Source organism: Alosa sapidissima, chromosome 5 (assembly GCF_018492685.1).
Source record: "Alosa sapidissima isolate fAloSap1 chromosome 5, fAloSap1.pri, whole genome shotgun sequence".
Lineage (NCBI taxonomy): Eukaryota > Metazoa > Chordata > Actinopteri > Clupeiformes > Clupeidae > Alosa > Alosa sapidissima.
The window spans coordinates 27550925-27574751 of record NC_055961.1 but is presented as its reverse complement, the minus strand read 5'-3'; the positions used below and the strand labels follow the sequence as shown (position 1 = coordinate 27574751).

The following is a 23827-nucleotide window of genomic DNA, read 5'->3' as shown; positions in this document are numbered from 1 at the left end:
AGCAATTCTTGTCCAAAATGTATTGCTACACCACGATACTCAATATGTTGTCCAACGGTGAGTCATTTTTCCCCGTTGCAACGACACTGGATTTTAGCGTTCCCCCACCTGCCAAATCCCACTTTAACCACTGGTGACATGCATATACAGTACAGCCTATTCCATGTTCAACGGTGCTGCTCTCTGATGTTTGTAGTACTAGCCAAAGCACTACTGTAGTACTATATTGATGACAGCATATGGTCCTTCAGTGGCATGAATCAAGTTATCGCAAGTTCAAGCAACTTGCCAAGTTATCGCAGTGTCAAGCAGTAATACACTAGGGACCACTGCAAAGTCCATTACCACAAACACACAAACACGGTCAGCACACAGACGCTGGTGAAAAACATAACGGCCTTGAGGGAGGTTTTCTGCTGACGCGACCACTTGGTGATCCGGCTGGAGGTGTTTATATCCCTTTAAGACTCGGAGCGGCATTGACACGACAGTAAACTGTGAAGTCGCTTTGAAAGGATCGGGAATCCATTAGAAAAGAAGAAAAGCTAGGAGAGAGAGAATGTGTGTTTTCACTGGGGGAGAATAGCTGCGTGACTGAGGAGTGAGTGTGTGTGTGTGTACGTGTGTGTGTGTGTGTGTGTGTGTGTGTGTGTGTGTGTGTGTGTGTGTGTGTGTGTGTGTGTGTGTGTGTGTACGTGTGTGTGTGTGGGTGTGTGTGTGTTGTGGTCCTAACGCTTTGGGTGAGGCCCTCCACAGCAGCACAAGACACATTTGCAGCGATGCGGCAGAATGGGGGAAGATGGCATTGATTGCTTAAGTGAAGGTCTGGTTTCCTGGTTCACAGCCCACAGGGCCTTTCCCTTTCTTTCCCTCCCGTGCTACGCCATTGATTATTTCAGTAACACAGTCAGGGCTTATTTATTCTGTATGTATGCTGTTTGTACTTGTATGCAGTTTGTAGTGTTTGAGAGTGGGAGTTGGAGTTTCACGGTAATGCTGATGAGCTTTCCACACACATTGTAGGTTAATGATCAACTCGCCTTCACAGTGATCAAATATGCTTTCACTGCATCAGTCAATGAGATATATGTTCAACACCACTGTTAAAATAAATACTTGTGTGGAATCTCCACAGTAGGTTTTCATGTAGACCTTGTAAAAATGATTGTCCCAATGGCATGTGAAGACCTTACTGAGTACTGAGTTAGAAGCACAAAAACAAGTATTTTCTCTTTTCAAGTATAGAGGGGTAATAATTTATGTTCTTGAGTTCACTGACCCAGATTTGCCATACTGCTGACATTTTGTAATGGCATCTCAAACAACAGTGCCCTGAGGTGTATGAGAAGGGCTTGTTGGGGTGGAACTCATTTGCGCTTTCAAAATATACTGAAGATAGCCACCGTACTGCCCCCTTAGTGTCTTGCTCTGACTGAACAAGGTGTGCATAAGAACATAACAAATACAAATGCTGCGTATTCTATTCAGTCAGACAACAGAATACAGAATATAGAATTTCTGTATTCAGGTGGTGATTCTGATGCATGTGATCTTCTCAGGGCTACACAACAAAAAGATTCAAGGGCAGACGCGCACTGGAGAAAAATCGGAGTGAACTATTAAATCTGTGATTCACAGAAACGTTATAATTCCCAGCAGTATTGTGCCACTTATCTAAAGTCTTACATTATTTCTCTCTCTTTAGATTTGCAAGGGATTTTTTCTTTTTTTTGTGTTTCATTCTGTGCTTTGACACTGAAAGTGAGTGAAATCCACATGTGTCTTCTCTCCCCTTTATGTGAACGGCATGGTGCCCTCTGAAAATACCCTCCACACCCCCAACATGCCGTGCCTGCCCCCCCCTCCACCCTCAACGGGTCACAGAGTGAGCTCATTAGAAGAGTGTTTTCCCACAGAAAGCCAAGCTGCCCTATCGGCATTGATTTGGCCCGTCACTGCAGCTCGGCACCCCCAAGGAGCAGTCAAAGGCCTCAAAACCCTGCTCAGAAGTCTTTCTTAGCAAGTCCCCTCCCCCTAAAGTGCCACAAGTTAAAAGAAATGTAAGGCATAAAAAAAACAGCCTTCGTGACTTGAAGGTAAGAGACCTGGATGTATTATTAAATATTGACTGATCGATAGCAGCTCAGAATTGTCTGTATTTGATGCAGAGTCTTTTTGATCTCCAAAGAGATAAAAGATTTATATTATAGCTTCATTCAATGCTGTGTAACTGTGTAGTTTTCTGTATTCAGGTGGTTTTAGGTAGGTATGTGCTGTCCAGAGGGCAAAACATTCCCAAGGCAGAGACGATCAGACACACACACACACCTGCAAGTATACTATTAAATCATAAATCATAAAGATATAAATAACTAATGCCATTCCCTTATAGCTGAAATAAGGACTTGCAGGACTGACATCTGGCTCTTGAGCACAAGACATTTCATTACTGATAAATCCTTTTGAGTACATGACAATAAACTTGAACTTGACATTTAGCATTGGATCTATTTCCAGAATTACCCTCAGAATTCCATTCTGTTTTGTGTGTACTGCATTTCTGTGCTTTGAATGGCGATGAGTCACATTTGGATATTACATGTTAGATTTGCCTGTTGGGCTTCACCTCTCCACTTCCCATATACTATATTTGGGATTCATTTCTACTATGAGAGATTCATAATCTGTGTATTCCCAGGGAGGTCTAGGTGAATTGGCACATGCTATGTGTGTATGGTAATATCTTGCTAAATTACATAAATATTGTATGGTGACACTGCTGTGCAAAAACTGAGAAGACGTTCTTCAACCGTCAACATGTCACCAGATGTCATCTTATTACAGTTATGCCACACTAGTTTAGAGAAGTGTCCCAAAGGGAAAATAACAGGTATTTAATTATGTATGACTTCCCCAAGATTACTGAACACAAAATAGTGTGATCTAAAGGTAAAGGTTGCACAGTGCCTTTCAGAATCAGTAACTCAAGTGCCCGCTTCTAACCATATAGTGGTAGCCTATTGTTAATCATAAAACTAACCTGTGATTCTATCTTTCAAGTCTTTAATAAAACTATCTTCAGCATATCTTGACTAAGTTAAAAATAAGAGTTAAGTTAAATTAAGTTTCCACACAGTCATACAGTATAAGCACCAACAGACCATTTTAAATGCATATGCATAAGATGCTATTCCCATGGGATACAAACCACTACAGTTGCAGTCTCATAAGCATTGCATCAGTAGAGGCCATGGCTTGAAAACTACTCAGTATAGATTTTGCCGTTTCATGTCCAGCATGTGAGCAGTGCAGTAAGAAAGACGTTATAGCTGTGGTCCAGGGTTTCTGTCCGGCAGGAACAGCTTTCAGCTTGGGAGTGGAGAGATGCCATTATATGCTGGCTGTGTAGTCTCTCACCGCTTCCCTCAGCCCTCGAGCCCTAGTCACACCTAATTGAGACCCACGCTGGGCCCTCTGCCCCTGGTCTCAGCGTCCACTACCGGTCAAGAAAGGCCAGAATCTATCTCTTTGATTTGTGAAAAAGGAGCTTAGCAAAGAGCTATAAATGGCTATTCCTATTATTCCTGGCATATTGTATTATCCTCCTGTTTGTACTTGTGTTTGAGTTTGTTTTTTGTTTTTTTTCTGCCTACCAGAGTGACAAAGCTAATTGTTTAAATGGGATGAAAGGATCACACACAATATATAGAATGTAATATAACTGGCAACTCTGTTATGTAGAAACAAAATAAAGAAAGTTTAGTAATTTAATTGAAATTAATTTAAAAAAATGGTTGATTTTAATCTTCTGCGATAGTAGTCATTTATCCAAAATTCACTGAAGCCATAACATTGAAAAGAAAGTATAATTAAAATATGATTAAAGTAATTGTAGTATTGGTTCAGTAATCCATCTACCCATTAAATAAACCTGTGTCCATCATGGCCACTGAGATCTTTTTGAACCTCCAGATTTATCAAAGCATCTGACTTCCTCCTCCCTGTATGCACTGATTGCAATCATCTTGCTTCAATTAGAAATGCTTTCAGCATCTGTTGTGCTGCATCTTTTGCCAACATTTAAACCTCACTGAAATTCCAACCTAAAACATTAAGGCCCAGCAGGCTGCTTTATTAGACTGCTGGGTTGGAGCGAGTCACACGCTGTGACCTAATGCCAGGTTTTGGATTGATGTCAGATTTCACACAAATCTCACATGCGATTCTCAGTAGGCAAGCTACGTATGCAGTAAGTAAGTAAAAAAGTCAGACTGTTCTTGGAGCACGCCATGAGCTCATAAAATACATCTCCATATGCTGTTAATACTCAGACTCTGATCCATTGCCTACAATATACCAGGTGTTCTATACTAAATCAAGAGCACGCTCTGTGTGCATGAGCAAAGTACATTTTCATGTTGTGGTTTAAAAGAATTATTTGAAAAAGGCAATGGAGATTTACAGTGAGAAGAACAACATATGAGCACACTTGTGGTGCATCAGAAAAAAATTGATAGAGAGAGGGCTGGGGGAAGAGAGGAGAACCGGAGAGAGAGAGAGAAGCAGAAAGAATGAGAAAAACAGAGTAGGTGAGGTAGAGAGGGAGAGTGAAGGAGGGAGGCTAAGAGCAAAAAAAGGAGGAAGAGAGAGAGCATAGAGAGGATAAATCAGGATGCCCAGGTGGGCTGTTTGCTGGTAGAATGCCAAGATGAGAGCCTCCATTGTGCCAGTGTGCTGTACTACAGCTTCCCTGTCATATTAGTGGTTGTTGGCTGGATTTATGACAGTCAGGCAGAGATTTGGAGGCCCGGTTGTAGTCTGAGAGGCTTTTGTTTTCATCCATGGCACACAGAGAGAGATTAACGGTAGTGATCCACTAGAAGTCACACATCACCCTTTACTCCTGGGACAGTGTGAGTAGTGTGCTGATATTATGGTAACTGAGTTTGACAGCCACATATATGATTATGCTCAATGGCTGTGGACATTAGCCACATAAACATGATGGCTCACCAGTGGCATCATGTATTTTAATATACATGTAGTTGCATGTTTGTTGGTCGTTTAGCAGTGTTGTTAATCTGAAATAATGTATTTTAATATAGTTACATGTTTGTTGGTCGTTGTTTTTCTTGTTGTTCATTTGTTTCTTTAAGTGACTTGTCAGTGCCGTTTTCATTTTCACCCGAATAAACAGAGCATTGCAAGCAGATGAGCTCCAGATCAGGGTTTGGTGTCAGCCGTGTATTGTTGCACAGATACTGCATACGTGTCTTGACTGCACAGCTTCAGAGCCAGTTGGATCAATATTGGATTATTGTAGCAAAACAAAGCAGCTAGCAGCCAGCTATGGTGAAAGGAAAAGAATTAGGCGAGGTCTTTGGTCACTGTACCAACAGGAGGCTTTTTGAAGCATTACAGCAATGATCAGATATTTTCTGCTTCAGTTCCCTTTACAAAGCCTCTGTCGTGTGACATTTATCACTCGGAAAATTACCAGGATCAGTATAGATCTGTGCAACCAGACGGGATACCAGGGAGATGTGGTGTAATCGTGGAGCCATATGTCAGCAAATCCTGTTTCATCTGCTGTTCGTCCATGCAGAAAAGAGAAAGTGAATGGAGGAAGGAGGGAGAGGGATAGAGAGGAAATACAATGGTGAAGAGAAGGAGGACGAGGAATAAGAAGAAAAAGAACACGAAGAAGAAGTAGAATCAGATGTTCTAGATGCACTGCGCCATTATTTCCCTTTTGGGACGAAAAAAGTAATCAATCAATCTATCTATCTATCTATCTATCTATCTATCTATCTATCTATCTATCTATCTATCTATTGTTGCTACTGCATCAATAAAGATACTACATAATTCAGTTTCACAAAATAAAGATACTACACTATCAATCAATCTATCTATCTATCTATCTATCTATCTATCTATCTAGTAGATTGATAGATGTTGCCTCAGACATAATGCATTGCACACTTGCAACTCCCCAGCACACTCTGCCTGCATGTTGTCATTTGTGTTGATTTGAGCCGTGTAGGTTTGTCCCTGCCTCTGTGCACCACCCCCTGTGTGAAGCGCCAGCCGGCTGTGAGGACGCATAGCAAAGAGGAATCGCTTTGTCCCTCAGGGTCAGCCTTCACCGCTCCAGTGGTTTACGGACACAGGAGAGGGCTTTACTGTATATGGCCAGAAACATGCTGACATGTAGCATGTTGCTGCTAGCTTTGTTCTGTGCATTTTTTGATAAGTTCACCTCCATTCTTCTTGATTTCAGATCTAGTTTTGATAGTGTTTGCTGTTGTCGTTTTTCATGTATTTTTCAACAGACGTTTGGGAGCAAGGTAGAAGCCACAAAAGCAATTAAATTGCAAACAGAGTCAGTGGTTGTAGTCTTCTATAGAGTAGCAGGTGGTTTGTTTGTCAGATCTCTCATTGTACCGTACCTCTGTACATTCAGTATGTTTCGCATAGACCAGTGTTAACCAGTACACTATAGGACAGGAATATTTATTGTGACATAAATGCGATATGTTTTTTTTGGTAGCCTACAAAGCACAGAAAATCATTACACTTGGGAAGGGTCAGCCTTGGCAAGTCAGGTGTGCTAAAGGTTTCATGATTATCTTCCGATATGCTGTGCTTTTGAAGGGAAATGCATGCAGGACTTCCCCCAGGAGTGCTGCTTCAGATATTATAATCCATTCCCACCAATCGATGGATCCATTGGTGGCCTGCCAGTGTTTGTGAAGACACCTTTCAACCAGATAAATCACGGCAAGCCATGGCCTCGTCCTTTTTTTAGATGAAGACAGTAGAGAAATTAATTACATTATACAGAATACTGTGTGTGTGTGTGTGTGTGTGTGTGATAGAATAGAATATATTACAGTGCATGTACAGATACTTATGATTACCTTGGTTATTCATGTTTTAATGTCATATACTCACTAAAGATATGATATCATTGCCAGTAAGGACATTTTTAGTCTCAGAGCCAGCTCAACTTTATAGAGTAAGTTAAATAGGAGTATTAAAACTGGCATTTTAAGTCTGAAATGCAAAGAAGTAAGATATAAAGAAGATATAAACTTAGGGCATACTCACACTATGCCATCCACACCATACTCGAGAACGTTTGACTCCCAAAGTCCGGTTTGTTTGAGCACCGTGGTCCCGGGCACGGTGTGCTTATCCGTGCACGGGTCCACTTGAGGAGGTGGACTTGGGCACAGTACGGTACGGTTGGGCTTATGATCACGCCTATGCAAAGATTCTAGAGCACAGCAGCTCAACAGTGCCTGGGTACAGTTTGCTAGTATGCAGTGTGAGTGCTGACCAAGAACGGGAGAGAAACATACTCTGGCACAGTACAAGTGAACTGTGCCCAGTGTGCGTATGCCCTTAAGGGGCTTGTGGTAATACAGCGCAGAGATTGCAGTCATTTGCGATGTGTCTGTGGTGTTTAACTGTTGTGTGATATGTTGTGTGTGGACGTGCTAGTGACAGCAATTAAAGTCTTCTTATTCATGACATGATCCCAGTCTGTACAGGGTGAATGTGTGCAAGCTCAGGGACAGGCTCAGGGTGTTCCACATTCAAATGATGGCTGTCCCTTGACTGATGTCCTATTAGCAGTGTGTGTGTGTCTGTGTGTGTGCGTGTGGAGTGTTCCAAAGGAAAAGGCAGCTTTCCCTTTTTAAACGAGTTTTCATGGGTCCATACTTGCAGTGGGAGAAGATGTTTGTGTGACTTGACCTGCGGATGCAGTGCGCCATGCTGTAGGCAGCACACATGGGGCCTGCGCGAGCGAGTGACGGTGGGATTACCTGTGTTTGTGTGCCCAGGCGGCGGGCTAAACTCTCCTCGGAGAGCCCGGGTGTGCCGTCTTTAGTGGCTAATTGGCCCGGTGCTGAGGGGAGTTGGCCTGGCGTCTGATCAATACTGATTCAGGAGACGATGAGACGCGGGCGGATGCCTATTCATCTGAGACGCGGAGAACAGAGGCGCAGACACAGCGGAGGCAATTTCAGACAGGGCTCTATTCGCCAGCACTTCCGTCATTCCACCCACACTATTGACTTGGTGGGTTTTGTTAGCGGTAAAGAATCTCACTGCAAGTATGGACCGATTTGGCATAAACATGGATCTTTTTACGGATCAAAATCCTCCTTGGTGAAAATGCATTCAATTGCTCATAGTTAGTGTGGTTATGTCTAGATGCCACGTCTAGTATTGAAAGGGCTGATATGCTCAACATCATCTTTGTCAGAAATAATCATACTGATTATTCATATTATGATCATCTCTTTAAAAGACAATTTTTCACATAGATCTCTGTGTCCATGAACATGCCCCCAGAGTGCCTGGCTACTTTAGCTGCTGGCTGCAGCAACTCGAGCTAGGTAAAACCAGAGACTTTGTAATGAGGACAGGAGCACTCAAGAATCTCCCATTAAAATGTATGGGGTTAGTTTGTAACGTAAGCATGGCACTCATCTATACATATTGCGCCCCTTCTGGAGTTGATGTGAATACATTGTGCCAATCATGTTGTGAATACATTGTGCCAATCATCTATGTGAACAGTTGCAGGATTTCTCCTTTAACATGGTGTCATTACACAGTATAACATATAATTCACACATATTTCATACTTAACTAACTTCCTTAACTCTACAAACCTGAGTTATGCTTTAACCGCGTTAAAGTGTCCTCATATGTATTACCACAGAAACTCAGTTTGGTCTCATTCCTTTCAGACTCATTGATCTAATCAATTGTCTCTTTTCTCTTCTTTCTTCTCTGTGTCTTTTCTCTTCCCTCCTTCTCCTCCTCCTCCTCCTCTCCTCCTCTCCTCATCTCTTCTTCTTCTTCCGCCTCGTCTCGTCTCTTCGTCCTCTCCACCTAACTGCTTCATCCCTCCTTCCCTACTGCTGTGCTACTAGTGGCAGCCACCAAAAACAAAGCGAGAGGTGAGTTTCCTCCTCCATCTTCCGCGGCACATGATTAATGGGGGGGTGTGATGTGTGTGTGTGTGTGGGGGGGGGGGGGGGGCGGCACCGGCACACGCTCACACAGCACCCCTTATCAAGCCTGCATGCCAGCCAGACACGGAGGCTCTCCCCAGTCCTCTCTCATGCATAGAAAGTGAGAGAGGGAAGGGAGAAAGAAAGAAAGACAGAAAGAAAGAAAGAAAGAAAGGGCGGGAGAGGTTAAGTAAGTGAGAGAGGGAGAAGAGAGAAAGTGAAAGAGAGAGAGAATAAGAGGGATGGCTGAATTATCTTCGGGGGATATTACGCAACCTCTCTCTGTGCCCCCAGGCTTTGTTCCTTTTCTTTCCAATCACCCGCTCTGCACTCTGTCGCTCTTTTCCCCTCCTTCTCCTCTCCTTACTTCACCTTGTGTAGTCATAAAAATCACATTTCAACCTCCTCTTAGTCCTTGCTAGCACTTCTCAGTGGTATTGAATAGGCCATGAACAATTGGCTTTTAACCAGTTAGGACATGAAAGGGACTCAAAGTCTCCGGAGAACAAAAAAAAAAATGACAAGAAAATAAAAGTCTCGCTCCTTTGTGTGCAAAGGTTTCATAAATCACAAAATAACAGCTCATTATCTTGGGAGCATGTAAATGAGGAAGTAGGTGATACAAGCCCTTATAAGCTGCCACACATTAGATTCCTTTCTTTCATAAAAGTGCCTGGTGATAGGGTGAGCTTCACAGCAATATATGAGTAAGTGCGAAATCTAAAGTTAATTTTTGTCGTAGTAAGTAAGTAAAGCACTATCACTGCCGAGTTAGCAGTATGATTATTTGGAAGCACACTAACTCTATATCGAACATTAGATATTTGCTGCACTGCAAAATCCCTTGAGAAGAAGAATCTGCTCAGCTAATGTATAGAAATCAGAAAGCTAAAACCAGTGTCTGCATATGTGTAAAAGAGTAGCTACAGTATAAGCTAAAAGCAAAGTGTTAGTACCTTCACATCCATTCATTTGAGTGATGCCCAAGCAGCTCATTGTTGGGTGGTATAGATTTTTTCATTTGGTATACTAAGATGGATTTACTGGAAGTATGACTTATCACATATTGGCCGATAGAGCATCAATATAGTCGATAATGCATATAACTATTTGTATTATTCTTTGTTGTGGTCGTATAAATGAGAAAAGAAATATAGTTAACTGTACTGTGTGAGTCAGAATAACATGGACTATGGTTGTCAAGAGAACAGAAAACAAGCTTATATCTGCCCATCAAAAAGTCAGTTGAACATGCAGCATCTTTAAAGCTCAAAAGTACAGTATGAAAAACATTCTGTTTTTCAAAAGATATGAAAGTTGTTGTTCTGTTTCTGCTCATAGTGTCTGCCTCTGTAAAATAAACTGTAAGAACTTTTTGAAAACCACAGGTGCTGGAGTGCATTTAATCTTTTATTCATGGCTTCTATCACAATATTTAAGGCAAGGCCAGCTCTACTTCATATGTATGTTTGGACTAAAATAAAGGAGAAAAACTGTAAGGCTGATACAGTAAGACTGTTTTTTTTTTCAGAAATTCAACCTCTATGGTCAGATCAACTCCTTGCCTATGTAATTAATATTTTTTACAGATTGTTTACATCCAATGCAGGCATGTATTGATGTAAATGTCTTCAACGGGCTCAGTGCAAATGTTGGCATCAAATTAGCACAAAAACAGATGATGAATCATCAATTAACCTCTAAATCTCAAATAGTTGTTAGTTAACCCAATCAAACTATCAGATGACCCACACAAACCTGAATAGCTCACTAATTAAAATGATTCCCCTTTCCATTTTCAATTTACGGCAGAGGGTCCTCAGATAGGCCTTTTCTACCAACAGAGAAACGTCTCCATTCTGTATCATGGTCTAGATGTTGAACTGTTTGGAGTATTTCGACCAAATATAAATTGGTTTGGAACCGGACAAGTTGGTGTGGAGCTGGAACCAATTGTGGATGTGTCATTCTACAGTTCATCTATGCACACAAGACACCCTCTGTTGATAACACATCCTAGGTTCCATTCAAAACGGTGGAAACGTGGGCTTAACTACTTTAGATATCAGGTTCAAATAATTCTGAAGACAACCGGCTCAAGAACCTCTTCTCTGTTGGTTAAAAAATGCCCAGATTGTTCTTCGTAGGGCTGGCAGGGCTTTTCCATGTTGTAAGAGGCAGTGCCAAAATGTGCTTCAAATAGCAGATTGTCAATTTCTTGTGTAGTCAGAAGACACGTCTGACAAGACATCTGTCAACTGTATCCATGTTTCTGGAACCACTAACACCCCAAGTGCCCTTCAGAAAAGAACAATAACAAGTCCAGTATGACAGAAAGGGAATTAATACAGTACTGGAGAATCTTTCAACAAAATGGTCAACCCCACGTCGGCATGGAAGGTTGAGCTAACCAGTATGTTGAACAGTCCTGCAGCTGATACATGTGTCATAACTGATGTGACATGGCTGCAGTGTGCCATGGACAATGAGAGATGTGTATCATGGGAGAGATCAGTCCTGGGAGGTTTGGCATGTGGCTGTGAGTGCTTGGCCTCTTCAGAAGGCCGCTGGTCAGCTCTCTGTAGGCTGTTCAGCTGTGGCTCTCTGCTTGAGTGCGCTTTTGGGGCCCCAGCAGACAGGCTCTTGACAGGAGTGAGAAGCCAGCGGTTGACACAGCAAAGGGACCGGCGCCCTGAGCGAAAGGTTGTGGAGTGGAGGGAAGATTCCTCGTTCTCGTGGGGTCACACACATGAAGTGTTGCACATGGCTGGGGAACGAATGAGCGCGGCCTACAGACTAGATACGGAGGCTGTTGTAAGCCAGGAATAAAAGACAAGAGTCATCAAAACCAGCCACACACTCACATAAACACACACACACACACACAAACATGAACATGAATAATTAATCACTAGTGGGGTGTAGTACGCGCACGCGTGCGACCGCAATTTCACCTGCGTGCCAGCAGTCACGGTCTGGCCGGGACCCAGAATCCCAAAAAAGGTTGCCATAGCGAGTAGCAAGTTTAGTCCGGGTCCGGGAGTAAGTTTTTGTGTCAACACAACTTTTTTTCCAGCAGCACCTTGTCTCCCTCTGCCATTTCATGTATTCAAGTTTAAAATAACAACATGAAATAACATGATAAAATAACACGGAAATGATAAAATAACATAATATAAAAAATAATTGTGTGTTAATTAAGAAGTATTTTGTTTGCAGGGACTCTTGTTTACAGTGGCAGGACCAGCTGTGTCCTGTTCTAATTGTGCAAATGAGAGGCGAGTTGCCAGAACCAGGGCATTTGTTGTTGGCTAATTAATTAGATCTTTCTAAATCAGAAACAAGACTATGCCGTGCTACGCATACTAGAGTATGGCTTGTGTTGCCATGCTGAGCATAGACAATAACAAAGGCTGTTGTTATTTTCCAGTGCCATAATTGAATTTGTTTCCATTCGCTGTAAATTTCGTGCAGTTTTGGAATACTGCTACTGTCTCCAGTGCACAACATGCTCCATCCGGAATCTTTTGTCTTGTGGATCAGTCTTGTATGTGGAGCGCTTTGGGTTGCACTCTGTGCATACAATATGCCATATAAATAAAAGTGACTTGACTTGACTTGACTTGACATGAATGTTTAAAAGCCATGGGTCTTTCAAGCAGTGGTGTTTCCTCTCGAAGGCCAAGGGAAGCCATGCTGTCTGACAATAGCTGTCATTTAAAACATGTGTTTAATAGTTTAACAGTTCTGTTCATTCTTTCTTGTTTGTCAATTAGTATTTTACAATGAGTGAACCAGTACCACCATATATGGTATGTGGTGAATATATGGTGTAAAACAGTATTACACTCCTTTTATCTCCAGGGAAGCCAGCCTGAGATGCCACCTTGTCACTAAGAAAGGTGAAAAAATGAAGATCAACCAATCAGATGAGGTTACAGTGGACAGCAATATAAGAAGGGCAGCCATCTTGCCTTTGACTTCCCAGTCCCACACCAGTCCAATCAAATCATTGCATATTGTCAGTGTCCATTTCATGTAGTATTGAGTTCATAGTTAGCAGTGCAATTACTGGAGGTGGAGATTTGGGGTTTTTAGTAACCACTTCCACTTGAACCACTCAAATGGGAACTTAAAATGAAATCCGACTACAGCCTAAAACGCCCGAGGGGAAGAGGTTTTAGGACTTTCAATGAAGAAAATTATGTCTGCACGTAGTGTGTTAATATATATATATATATATATATATATATATATATATATATATATATATATATATATATATTGGTTTTGATTATGTTAGTGAGTAAAGAGCTAATTTATTTATTCTCTTAAAAGCAATATGGTGCTCATTTGGTTCACCCTGACATTTCCCCCACGCCAAGCCACTGCTTTTAAGGTGAAAGTCACTATGACAAACATCATACCTGACAGCCCTATAAGACCTGTGTGTGTGTGTGTGTGTGTGTGTGTGTGTGTGTGTGTGTGTGGAATCTGGAATCTGTAAGCGCTTTCAGATATAACCTCCGGAGTATATGCGGAGGTTTGTCAAACGGAGGTCCTACCCTTCGGATGGTTGGAGAGAGAGAGCATGACCAAACTTTATGGTACCAGCCAATGCAGTAGGCTAACTCAAGACTTCAAGGCCATCATATACAACGTTTTTTAGCAACAAACAAAATACTAACATACCAGTGAAGTGGTTCGTTTTTTCATTGTTTATTTTTTCCAAAAGCATCCTCTCCCCATGTGTCTATTGCATTTACGTAAGGAGCTTGGAACAAAGTTGGGTTTTCTTAGTTTTCATTTTCTCTAGGCATATTTATGCTCAACAAATATCAGCGAGCCCAGCAGTGAGGTCATGAGAAGGCTATAAATGAACAGAAAACTGACCGTGTTGGCTAACAATTTATTAAATACTCCTGTCATCAACGACGTCGCTGTAGGCTACTGCCTTTTCAGCGCCTTCTGCTTATGATGATGATTCAGTCTTTTGAATTTGTTTGGCCTTGGCATGCAGTTGTAGGCTACATCAACGTGTCTCTTGCCGTTCCCTTCACGTGTTCTATCACAATGCTGTCTGCCCTCATGGACAGTAGCTCCGTGATGTCTGCATCTTTCCAGGTCGGAGATTTTCTAGACAGCACTATGCAACTCCATCATAACACTGGCATTTAAGTCAGATCTAACCACATGGACGCACGAAAGAAACCGACACGCCCTCTCACTAGGTGTGAAATTTAACCGCATGTTCTACGCTTCGTTCAGACACAGCACATTTACATAATGACCATCTCAGAAGATCTTTATGGTTTCCAAAGTTTGCCCGTGCTTTATTTTATAAGTGACAATATAGTGTAGTTAGAAGAATAGCTCCAATTTATATGAACATTTTTGATGCTCCAACTTTGTTTGGGGAGATTTTACAAGAAAACTGTAGTTGCTCATTAGGTTGTGTTTTTGTGTAGGGGTGGCTTGGCCCAGGCCGTCAAAATCAGGGATCTCAGTAATGAAGCGCCTCTCTGGTCCATTTCACTAATTAGAGTCAAGAACCAGAACTAGATGATTTCTAACAAATACACAATTCTGTACCGGGGGTGTGTGTGTGTGTGTGTTTGGGCAGGGGTGCATGTGCCTCTTGCTGTCCCCTCCCATTCAGCTTGGCCCAATTAAGCAGGAACTTGCTGTTGTGTGCTTTCTAGAAAGGTGAAGCCTGTGGATAGTGCTTTTGCTGTCGAGATTGTGACTGATGTCCCCAGTGCCCTGACTGGGAGAGTGTGACTGTATGTCACCTCGTAATTGTGACTGTGTGATTGTGTGTGTGTGTGTGTGTGTGTGTGTGTGTATTATGTGTATACTTCACTGTGTGTGTGTGTGTGTGTGTGTGTGTGTGTGTGTGTGTGTGCGTGCCTTTTGCATTTGTGTGTGCATGAGTGTGAGTGTGAGAGAGGGAGAGAGTGAATGAGTGAGAGCCCTGCAGCCCTAATTAAGGACCCAACCAATGACCCTCACAACAGGCTCGGTTCCTTAGCCTCTGGCACAGAGGATCCATCAAGGACAAAGCAGACAAAGCCCCTACTGTTCTCCCCCCTGCCTGCCTGCCTGCCTGCCGTCCTCTAGCCCCAGAGCAGGGTACTGGCTGCGGGGAGCATGGGGCTGTCACCAGCCGTGCTGAGCCATAGGAGACATATTCTCCTCGCATTATCTATAGCTAACCATAGCTCATTTCACAACAGTAACTCATATGTTACATGCATGATTTGACTCAGCTCATGTTATGCACCGCCATCAATAGCTCATTTCCTATGACATTATATCTTACTTACCTAAACGTTTTGCAACTTAACTAACTTGTAATTGTAACACATCACTGAAACACATACATTTATGTTGCATTTAAAGGGTTACATTTCAACTAATTTCAAATGGCATTATATCTTACTGAACTAAATATGTTGTACCTCAAATTGACGCTGGCTATTAATACCCAAATTAATATCTTGTAATTCAGGTCACTAAACAAAACATTTTGTAAGTTAAAATTATCATGTTATATACTGTACAGCTATCTACACCTCTTGTGTAGGTTTTAGTTGACATGGCATTGCACTAAACTGTGGCTTAAAATGAAGGCTGATCTGAACCTCTAGCACAAGGCAGGCATTCTCTTGGAGGGGAGAAGCTGGGTCTCGAGAATTCGAGACAGATGGAGCGTGTCAGCCTATGTGCCACCTGTCAGATGCCCAGCGGCCTGGCTCAGGGGCTTGGTCTAGACATCTGCCCGGCAACCGCTGGCATGGAGAACACTTCTTCAGCCCCTTGGATCACGTTTTTGCCCACAGCACCAGCCTCCCAAGCAGAAATGCCTATGCATAGCACAGCTTATGAAATACTGGACGAGTTTTGTTCGGGGAACATGCTGCTTGTCCAATCACAAGTTGTGTCTTTTTTGTCATCATATTATTTTTACTAAGGATAAACTTATCCCTAATATGTATCCTAGCCTATTATTACCTCTATTTTTCCAGAAGATGTCAAAAAAATGATTGATATACTATTAATAGACTTCAAAGGCATCAGTCACTGGGCAAAAAGAACATATAGTGGGCAGCCGTGGCCTACTGGTTAGCGCTTCGGACTTGTAACCGGAGGGTTGCCGGTTCGAACCCCGACCAGTAGGCGCGGCTGAAGTGCCCTTGAGCAAGGCACCTAATCCCTCACTGCTCCCCGAGCGCCGCTGTTGTTGCAGGCAGCTCACTGCACCGGGATTAGTGTGTGCTGAGTATGTTTCACTAATTCACGGATTGGGATAAATGCAGAGACCAAATTTCCCTCACGGGATCAAAAGAGTCTTTATACTTATACTATTACTTATACTTATATGGACGAGGACAAATGATGAAATACATACTGATCCCACAAAATGAATAACACTGAAGTGATAGTAACATTAATAATTCAAACTTCAGACTTTGTATATGTGATACAACTTCATGAGAAAATGACCTTTAAATGAATTGACTTGTCGTTATATTTTACTTCTTCTAACATTGTATAAGTTGAAATTCATGTTAGGCTTAGGCTAAATATCCAATGGAGAGTGCCTGCCTCAATTACACATCCAAAGGCATTTTAAACAGGTCCCTTGGGGTAGGGGTGGAGTGGGGAGTGGATGGGGGGTGGGGGGGCAGGAATGATTTTTTTTACGGCATTCATGTTTTATAGTGTCCCTTGAATGTCCATTTTTATGGAGGGATAACTAGCGGCTCTGTTCAGCCTCACAGCAGCCCTGCGATCAGGCATGTTTTTCAGCCAGCACTGCTGATCTAAAGATGCTGGTCACATCACAGCCATCATCCCCAGAGCTCTCACTGAAGGTCAGCTGCTCTCTCCTCTCTCCTCCAGCTTTTACTGGGCTTCTGAGCATCCACTATAGGTCAGCTTGTTTTGCTCTGCTCAGAAAGGTTATGGGAGCTTGTCCACTTGATGGCTCTTTGGTATTCTGTACACTAGCCATATTTCTCCCCTTTTTATTGATGACAATCATAACATGCAGTAAATATGTATTTTTTTTTAAAAGGTCATATCAATTGCATGGTCCATGTATGAGCACAGATGTAGTTGTGTAGTTGGTGGAATGTTTTATGGCATACTAAGAATGTTTTACAGCATGTTGTGGATGTTTCACACCTTGCTATCCTAATCTGAAAAGCCATCTACACCATGTAATAAAACATGCATCAGCTGACATTCACTTACTCATACAAGGGGAGTTTTTTCCCCTTCTCTTGCTGATTTATCAGGAGCTTTGTTGTATTTCTGTAGGTACAGAACCCTATAGCACTGCTCTTTTCATGGAACCCTGTATTTTACCACTCAGCGGAGACAGCTGGAAGTTCTAACAGACGTTAATGAGGACTGCTTGAGTGAACAGAGACCCAGTCAACAGTCTAGAGTCCACGGGTTATGTGAGAGATAACGCTTGATGAAGTGTGTCTGTGTACAGAAATAATGAACCAGGCTGACGCAATTGTAATTGTATAGGTATTTTATTTTTGTACGTCTCGCAATTAACACGTTGACATCGTTGACAGACGTTACTCATAAACATGTGGGTATGAGAACATGCAGCTACTGTCTGTCAGAATTGCTGCATGCGTTGTCCACTAAACGACTACTTTCGCTTGGATTTGGCCCCTTGATGTTTTTTTTTTCTTGCAGAGTGCAGAATCCTAGTATTACTGGTGTAGTTCTGCCTACCGCAAACCCATGTTTCATTACTACAGTTGCCAAGCCAACATGCTTGGCCAGACCACAAAGTTTTGAAATAGAATTCACTTTTGCACAGCAGCAAATAAAACACTATACTTTTTTTTTATCAAAAGTAAATATTTATATGCTGGCATAAATCCCTTTGTGTTAAGATAGCATATTCGGTCATAACCTCACCTATCAAGTCAAGTCAGGAGTCTGAGAAGCTGTTCAGTCTGTGACAAACACTGTGCTGAAGAGATGTGTCATTGTGTACGACTCAGAGGACTGATGCCTCACTTCCCCATGTCTGTCTGCGTCAGCTGTTTAATTCATTCAACTCATTAAATATAAGTTTGCTAAGGCAGAATGGGAGAGAGCGGACGCCACAAGGGCCCTGAAAAAGCTGTGAGAGAGAGAGTGTGTGAGCGAGAGAAAGAGAGCAAGGGAGTGTGAGAGAGAGAACCACAGAGAGGGAAATAATGAGTGATGTGTGTGTGTGTGTGTGTGTGTGTGTGTGTGTGTGTGTGTGTGTGTGTGTGTGTGTGTGTGTGTGTGTGTGTGTGAGTGTGTGTGAGAGAGAGAGAGAGAGAGAGAGAGAGAGAGTGATGGGTCCCAGGGGGGGCCACTAAGCGCAGATAGCAGAGAGGACCTAATCTTACAGCACCGCTCCCTACACTGGGGACAGACTCCCATGTCTCTCTCTCTCTCACTCACACACACACATGGGACCCTTTCCTCAGGAAGCGTCTCTCAATCAGCTGCCTCTACCCACCAGAGGGTTTGTGTGTGTGTGTGTGTGTGGGTGGGTGTGTGTCTGTGTGTGTCTCTGTGTGTGTGTGGGAACTCACCTCACTGCTCAATTAAGCACATATGCCAGTCCTAATAAAATCATTGCTATGTGAAATCTCCTCCAAGGACTTACTTTACTGGGGAAAAAGATAGGTGAAATAGAACATTTTTAAATAAAAAGTATTCACTCCTTGTACAATCTATAGTACATATGTTTCACTGCAGTTTCTGTTTCATGCTCTTTCACTACAGTGCAGATATGGGTCTGATAGTTGCTGTAATTGGTTTAGAATATAATGCATATATGACTACCCTGATAGATAAAGTCATGGTCCAGTAGATACAGTGTGCTGTACATAGCTTCGTACATGACTACACTGATCTTATCCAAGGACGAGCTGAGTGGACTGTGGTCAGTTCAGCATTTGTTGTTGCCTGGAAACACGAGCAGAAATCATTCTCAATGATTTCCACTGAAGTTCCTCTGTCTAAATGGAAGCAGAAGCAACCGGTTTAGTACATGCCTGCTCAGATGTTGCTTCACCAGCTCTGTTAGGGGAATTTTTCTTGTAGCCAGTTGGTCTGTGGTCTTTGTCCCCTAGCTGGGTTGTGTCCCTATGTAAATAACATTTCATAAGACAGACCCTAAACCTAGCTAAAGAGAGAGAACTAAAAACAGTGCAATTAGTTGGTGGTTTCATAGGAGTGGTTTTATCTGTCAAAACCGATCATCTCTTTGCTTGTTTGTAATCAACTGCAAGACTCACCCTCGCAATTACACGGACAAGCTTCATGGACATGGAGTGCCATGAGGTAAGAGGTGTGGGACCCAAATGCACAGCAAAAGGCACAATGAAGCTTTCACTCCAAACTGAAAATCTGTACAAGGATACAAGGAAGTTTATTGTCACATGCATATAGTTACTGGAAGTAAGAATTACTTCCACTGTACTTCCACTAGGGGAACCCAACGTGAACAAAGCATAGCACCAACATGACAAAGACACATAATGACTAGGCAACGAACACTACAATCACACGGGCTTAATTATGGGAAATTAAGACGATATTGACAAAAGCAACAAGAAACACAATAGCCACAAGAACCAGGCTTAACCAGGCCGCATGGTTGACAGAACCAAGGAACAGGAAGTGACATGAATGTCAATCTCAATGTCAAGGAAGGATCCTGGAAACAAAGTCACCAACCCCCAAACCATGACACTCTGGAAAATAACAGCACTCATAGCAACCCATGCATCTGGTAGGGTATATATATATATATATAGGAGTATGTTAGTTACTGTTTGACAGAGATGAGCATAAGGTCAAGGTCTGAATCAGGCAGTCCATTGTCTAATTAGACTCCTGGTGAGAAGGAGCCCTTTATGATCACAGGCAGTGTGTGTGTGTCTCTCTCTCTCTCTCTCTCTCTCTCTCTCTCTCTCTCTCTCTCTCTCTCTCTGTGTCCTCCACCTGTTGCAGCCCAGTGGCCACTCAGTGAGAAGCTGCTTCTAATTATGAGGTGCAGTCAGCTGGAGAGGCCCCTCCTTTTCTCCCTATGATCACACACACACACACGTTCATTAGAATCACACTCACAGTAAGTGTGAGTAGGCCATCTATCTGCTACACAGATCTGCTTTTACACAGATTTGTTCCAATCCCATGTGCATTGAACAGTATTTCTGACTATGAAATGAAGCCAGCCCTCTGATCTGTAGACATACTCCTGTAATGTGACGACCACACTGTCAGCCTCGAAGGTAAGAAAGAAGGAGAGGAGTGAGAGGAGAAGAAGATTTGAGAGGTTATTTGTCATCATGAGACCCTCTCATGAATAATCCATGCTTCTAACCCAGGCGCAAGGCATATCCAGGGATCCATTTATGTCTTCTTTTTTCCCTTCTCAGTGCTCCTTTAGTCTTTGTCCCATTTTTAACAGGCGCCGTTAATAGCAGGAGCTCTTAGTCTGTAAATGACTTGGCCTGTAGCTCCTGACACCATGGCCTCCCTCAGACTGGGGAGACGGGGTCAGGGCCTGTAGAGCCAAGGGATAATAACCACACCGAAGCAGACAGATCACACACACACACACACACACACACACACACAGTAAACTCTCCCTCATTTCAAAAGAAGTGCATTGTGATTTGAGGTGTCTGCTTGCATGTGTAATGGCATAATGCTGTTTATCTTGCCAATGCGATCTGAGCTGATTGGTTTCACAACCCTGTGATTATGCAACAACTACAACAACAAAACTGTATAGTTTTTAGAACAGTGAGGCAGACAGAGTCGCCTCCTTCATCAGCATAGTCATGTTCTGTAATCAGTCTGCCGGGGCGCTGTCCATGGTAATGGTGCTGAAATTATTCCCATTCCAATGCAGGTGGGTTGCCCTATAGTCTGCCCACTCAGTCCACTCTCTTTTCCTTCAGTTCTCAGGCAGAGAGCATCCCTCTCCATCATGCATGCGTGTTTCTTTTTTATACTTAAACATATTGCTTCCATCTTATATCATTTTAGGCAAAGTGGCTTAATCACAATAAAATAACAGCACATCACATCAAAAATAAGGCTTTATAATATTTTTGTTCACATTTCAAATTAATCAACTTGTTACCAATATACAGATGGCTTTTTAGAGACCAATTATTCAGTGTCTTTGTTAACAGCAAATGGTTTGCAGTAAAAAAAACCATAAGGAGCGCAATTAAGGAACATATTTTAACAGATATTTACTTTAATGTTTGACAGTAATCAAAAGTCAATTATGGAGGATGATATTTTTTGTTGCTGTAATGTGAATGAGTTCATGGCAAATATGCCTGCATGCAATCTTTCAGAATGTCTTGTTACAGCGGGCTTTTTCATAATATAGTTTAATTCACATGTCTCCAATAGTATGCACCTCAGCCATAGCAGCCTCTTTTCCAGCAGCCTTAGACAACTCCTTCAAAGCTCTTTTGAGTGAACATACTCTAAAACCAAACTCCAACAAAAGTGATGTGGTTGATTTAGCAAAAAAAGCCTCTAACACCTATCTCCACTGGTCTGACGCGTGCTTACCAGCCTTGTCCCCAGTTCCACTTAATGCTTAAGCTTCTTTCCAATGCTCCCCCATCACATCTTCAAAGGGAATCATTAGCTCAATAAAGTAAACACAGTGGGCTCTCATTCAGAATGCAACAACATGTCTGGTCCCACTAAAGATACAATGACACACTGTAGAACTTTAAGTTGCTTTCTGACAACAGCCAGCCAGCAGTTTCCAATCCTGTACGTTGCCTGGATTACCAGTATTGTTTGCACATGCCTTGTGTCAAATGTTCTGTCCATCTTGCATGAAAAAGGCATGCAATGCTTTAGAAAGATTCGGGGTGTCACTGCTATGAGCTGATAGGTCCAAACAGTAGATCAGTTAAAGCATCATCATGTCACCCATATGTTATGCATGTGGGTAAAAGAAAACACTAAGGGTAACTACTTTTGAAGCAGCTACATAATTGAAATGTACAAGTGACCCTCGGGAGGCTAGACAGGACAGCAGGGCTCTCTGCAGACGATGAAGCCAGTCTGTGGTTCCTGCCTGTGCCTGTGCAGTGGCAGGCTGTGGTCAAGCTGCGTTTGCTGGAGGCAGAAGAGGAGGCAGAGTGCTTGTGCCGCCGCTCTGAGGAGGAGTCGTCAGACGAGGCTGTGTTCCGGCTGGATGGTGCGTTTGCTGCAGGCGTGAGAGAGGGCAGACTGCTCGTGCCACCGCTCTGAGGAGTCACAGGGCCTATTGAGACGTGCTGCTGTGACTGTAAACGGCTTTCATGGCAGCGCCGCAATCGATAGCAGTCACGAGCGTTGATAAAATTGCATTGGGACTGCACCTTCATTCTTTTCACCCTGTTTCTATATCACTCTCTCTCTTTCCCTCACCCTCTCTCTACTGCTTTGAATGGTTGTATCTGTCTGTTTCTCTTCTCTCTCTCTCTCTCTCCCTTTTACACATCTTTCCTCTCTTCTTACTGTTTTTGTCTCTCTTCCTGTCTCTATCCGTCACCCTCATCTGTCTCCATCTCTGTCTTTCTCTACTTTTCTGTCTTTTTCTCTCTATTTTGCCCATCTTTCTGCCTCTGCCTCTCTTTCTGTTTCTCTCTATCCTCCCATTCTCTCCTTCATTCCAAATGTCCTCTCTTTCTCTCCCACTGTTCACTAAAGCATAGTTCTGCGATGTGGAGTTATTGACCTCTGGTGCGAGATGTATCATTGCCAAACAGTAAATAAACATGTATTATTCATTTAATGTCCGGAGGGTATTTTATGCACATGGTTTCATTATCTCCCACGCTTTGCACCCGAGCAGAGGAAGATTTATTATAACACTGGCTAACCCTGCGGTGTCATAAGGGGTGACAGTTGGTGAATAATTTCTCACTTAGCTAAGCTGTTATTCACCAATCTTCTGAGGTTGTGGAGTACCCCTGCTCCATTTAGTGAGCAGACAGGGCTGTGTGTGTGTGTGCAGGTGGCTATGGCTATTTCTATATGTGTGTGGAGATGTGTGTTCTATTCTTGTCCCTGAAATGTGTGGGTAAGTCCAGTCTGTGGATGTCTAACAACCCGTCCAGTGACAGTCAGAAACTGCATTCCATCTTGTGACACACACACACACACACACACACACACACATCTCAGTTTAAAAAGCAATGCATTGTGATTTGTGGTGACTGCCTGCATGTGTAATGATATCATGCTGTTTATCTTGGTCTCACAGAAACCATGCGATTTGAGCTGATTGGTTTCACAACCCTGTTATTACGCAACAAAAAAAATATATCAGTCAAGAAAGGAAAAACTTCTGCGGTTGTGTTCATTCATCCAAACAGGCAATTAAGTCTGTTCAGGTTTAAATATAGCCACAGCCTGCGGTTCTGTTAGACTCTGCCTAATGCAATGACTCATCTATATGAAAATGATCAGATATCAGACTGTCACTTCAGTTGGTCGTCTCTGTGTTGGTCAAAATGGAGGCTAACTCTTCCACGAGTCATGTTCTGGATAGTCCTGTTTCACGCTGTATTTGTGCCTTAACACATGCCATTGTATGGGCGAACAGACCGCACACGTATGAAAGAGCATTTTGCCGGCTACAGAGCAGCTGTCAGGCAAGCTGAACATTTCTTACTCATATGCATTTATGGGAAAAGTGTTGAGAGAGCGACTGAGGAGGTGTTGCGGAATCTGTATGAAAACAACAG

General features: G+C 42.7%; 1 protein-coding gene across 3 annotated transcripts in view; it reads left to right on the top strand.

Moving 5' to 3' along the window:
• Nucleotides 1-23827, top strand: part of cadm2a (cell adhesion molecule 2a) — a 225229-nt gene that overhangs the window by 167381 nt on the left and 34021 nt on the right. For 2 of the 3 annotated variants that reach the window (XM_042092898.1, XM_042092896.1), the window contains exon 2: nt 8955-8981. The exons of the other annotated variant lie outside the window; for it this stretch is intronic. In XM_042092898.1, the coding sequence (XP_041948832.1) occupies nt 8955-8981 (27 nt within the window). The remainder of the gene's footprint in view (nt 1-8954; nt 8982-23827) is intronic. 3 annotated transcript variants of the gene reach the window in all.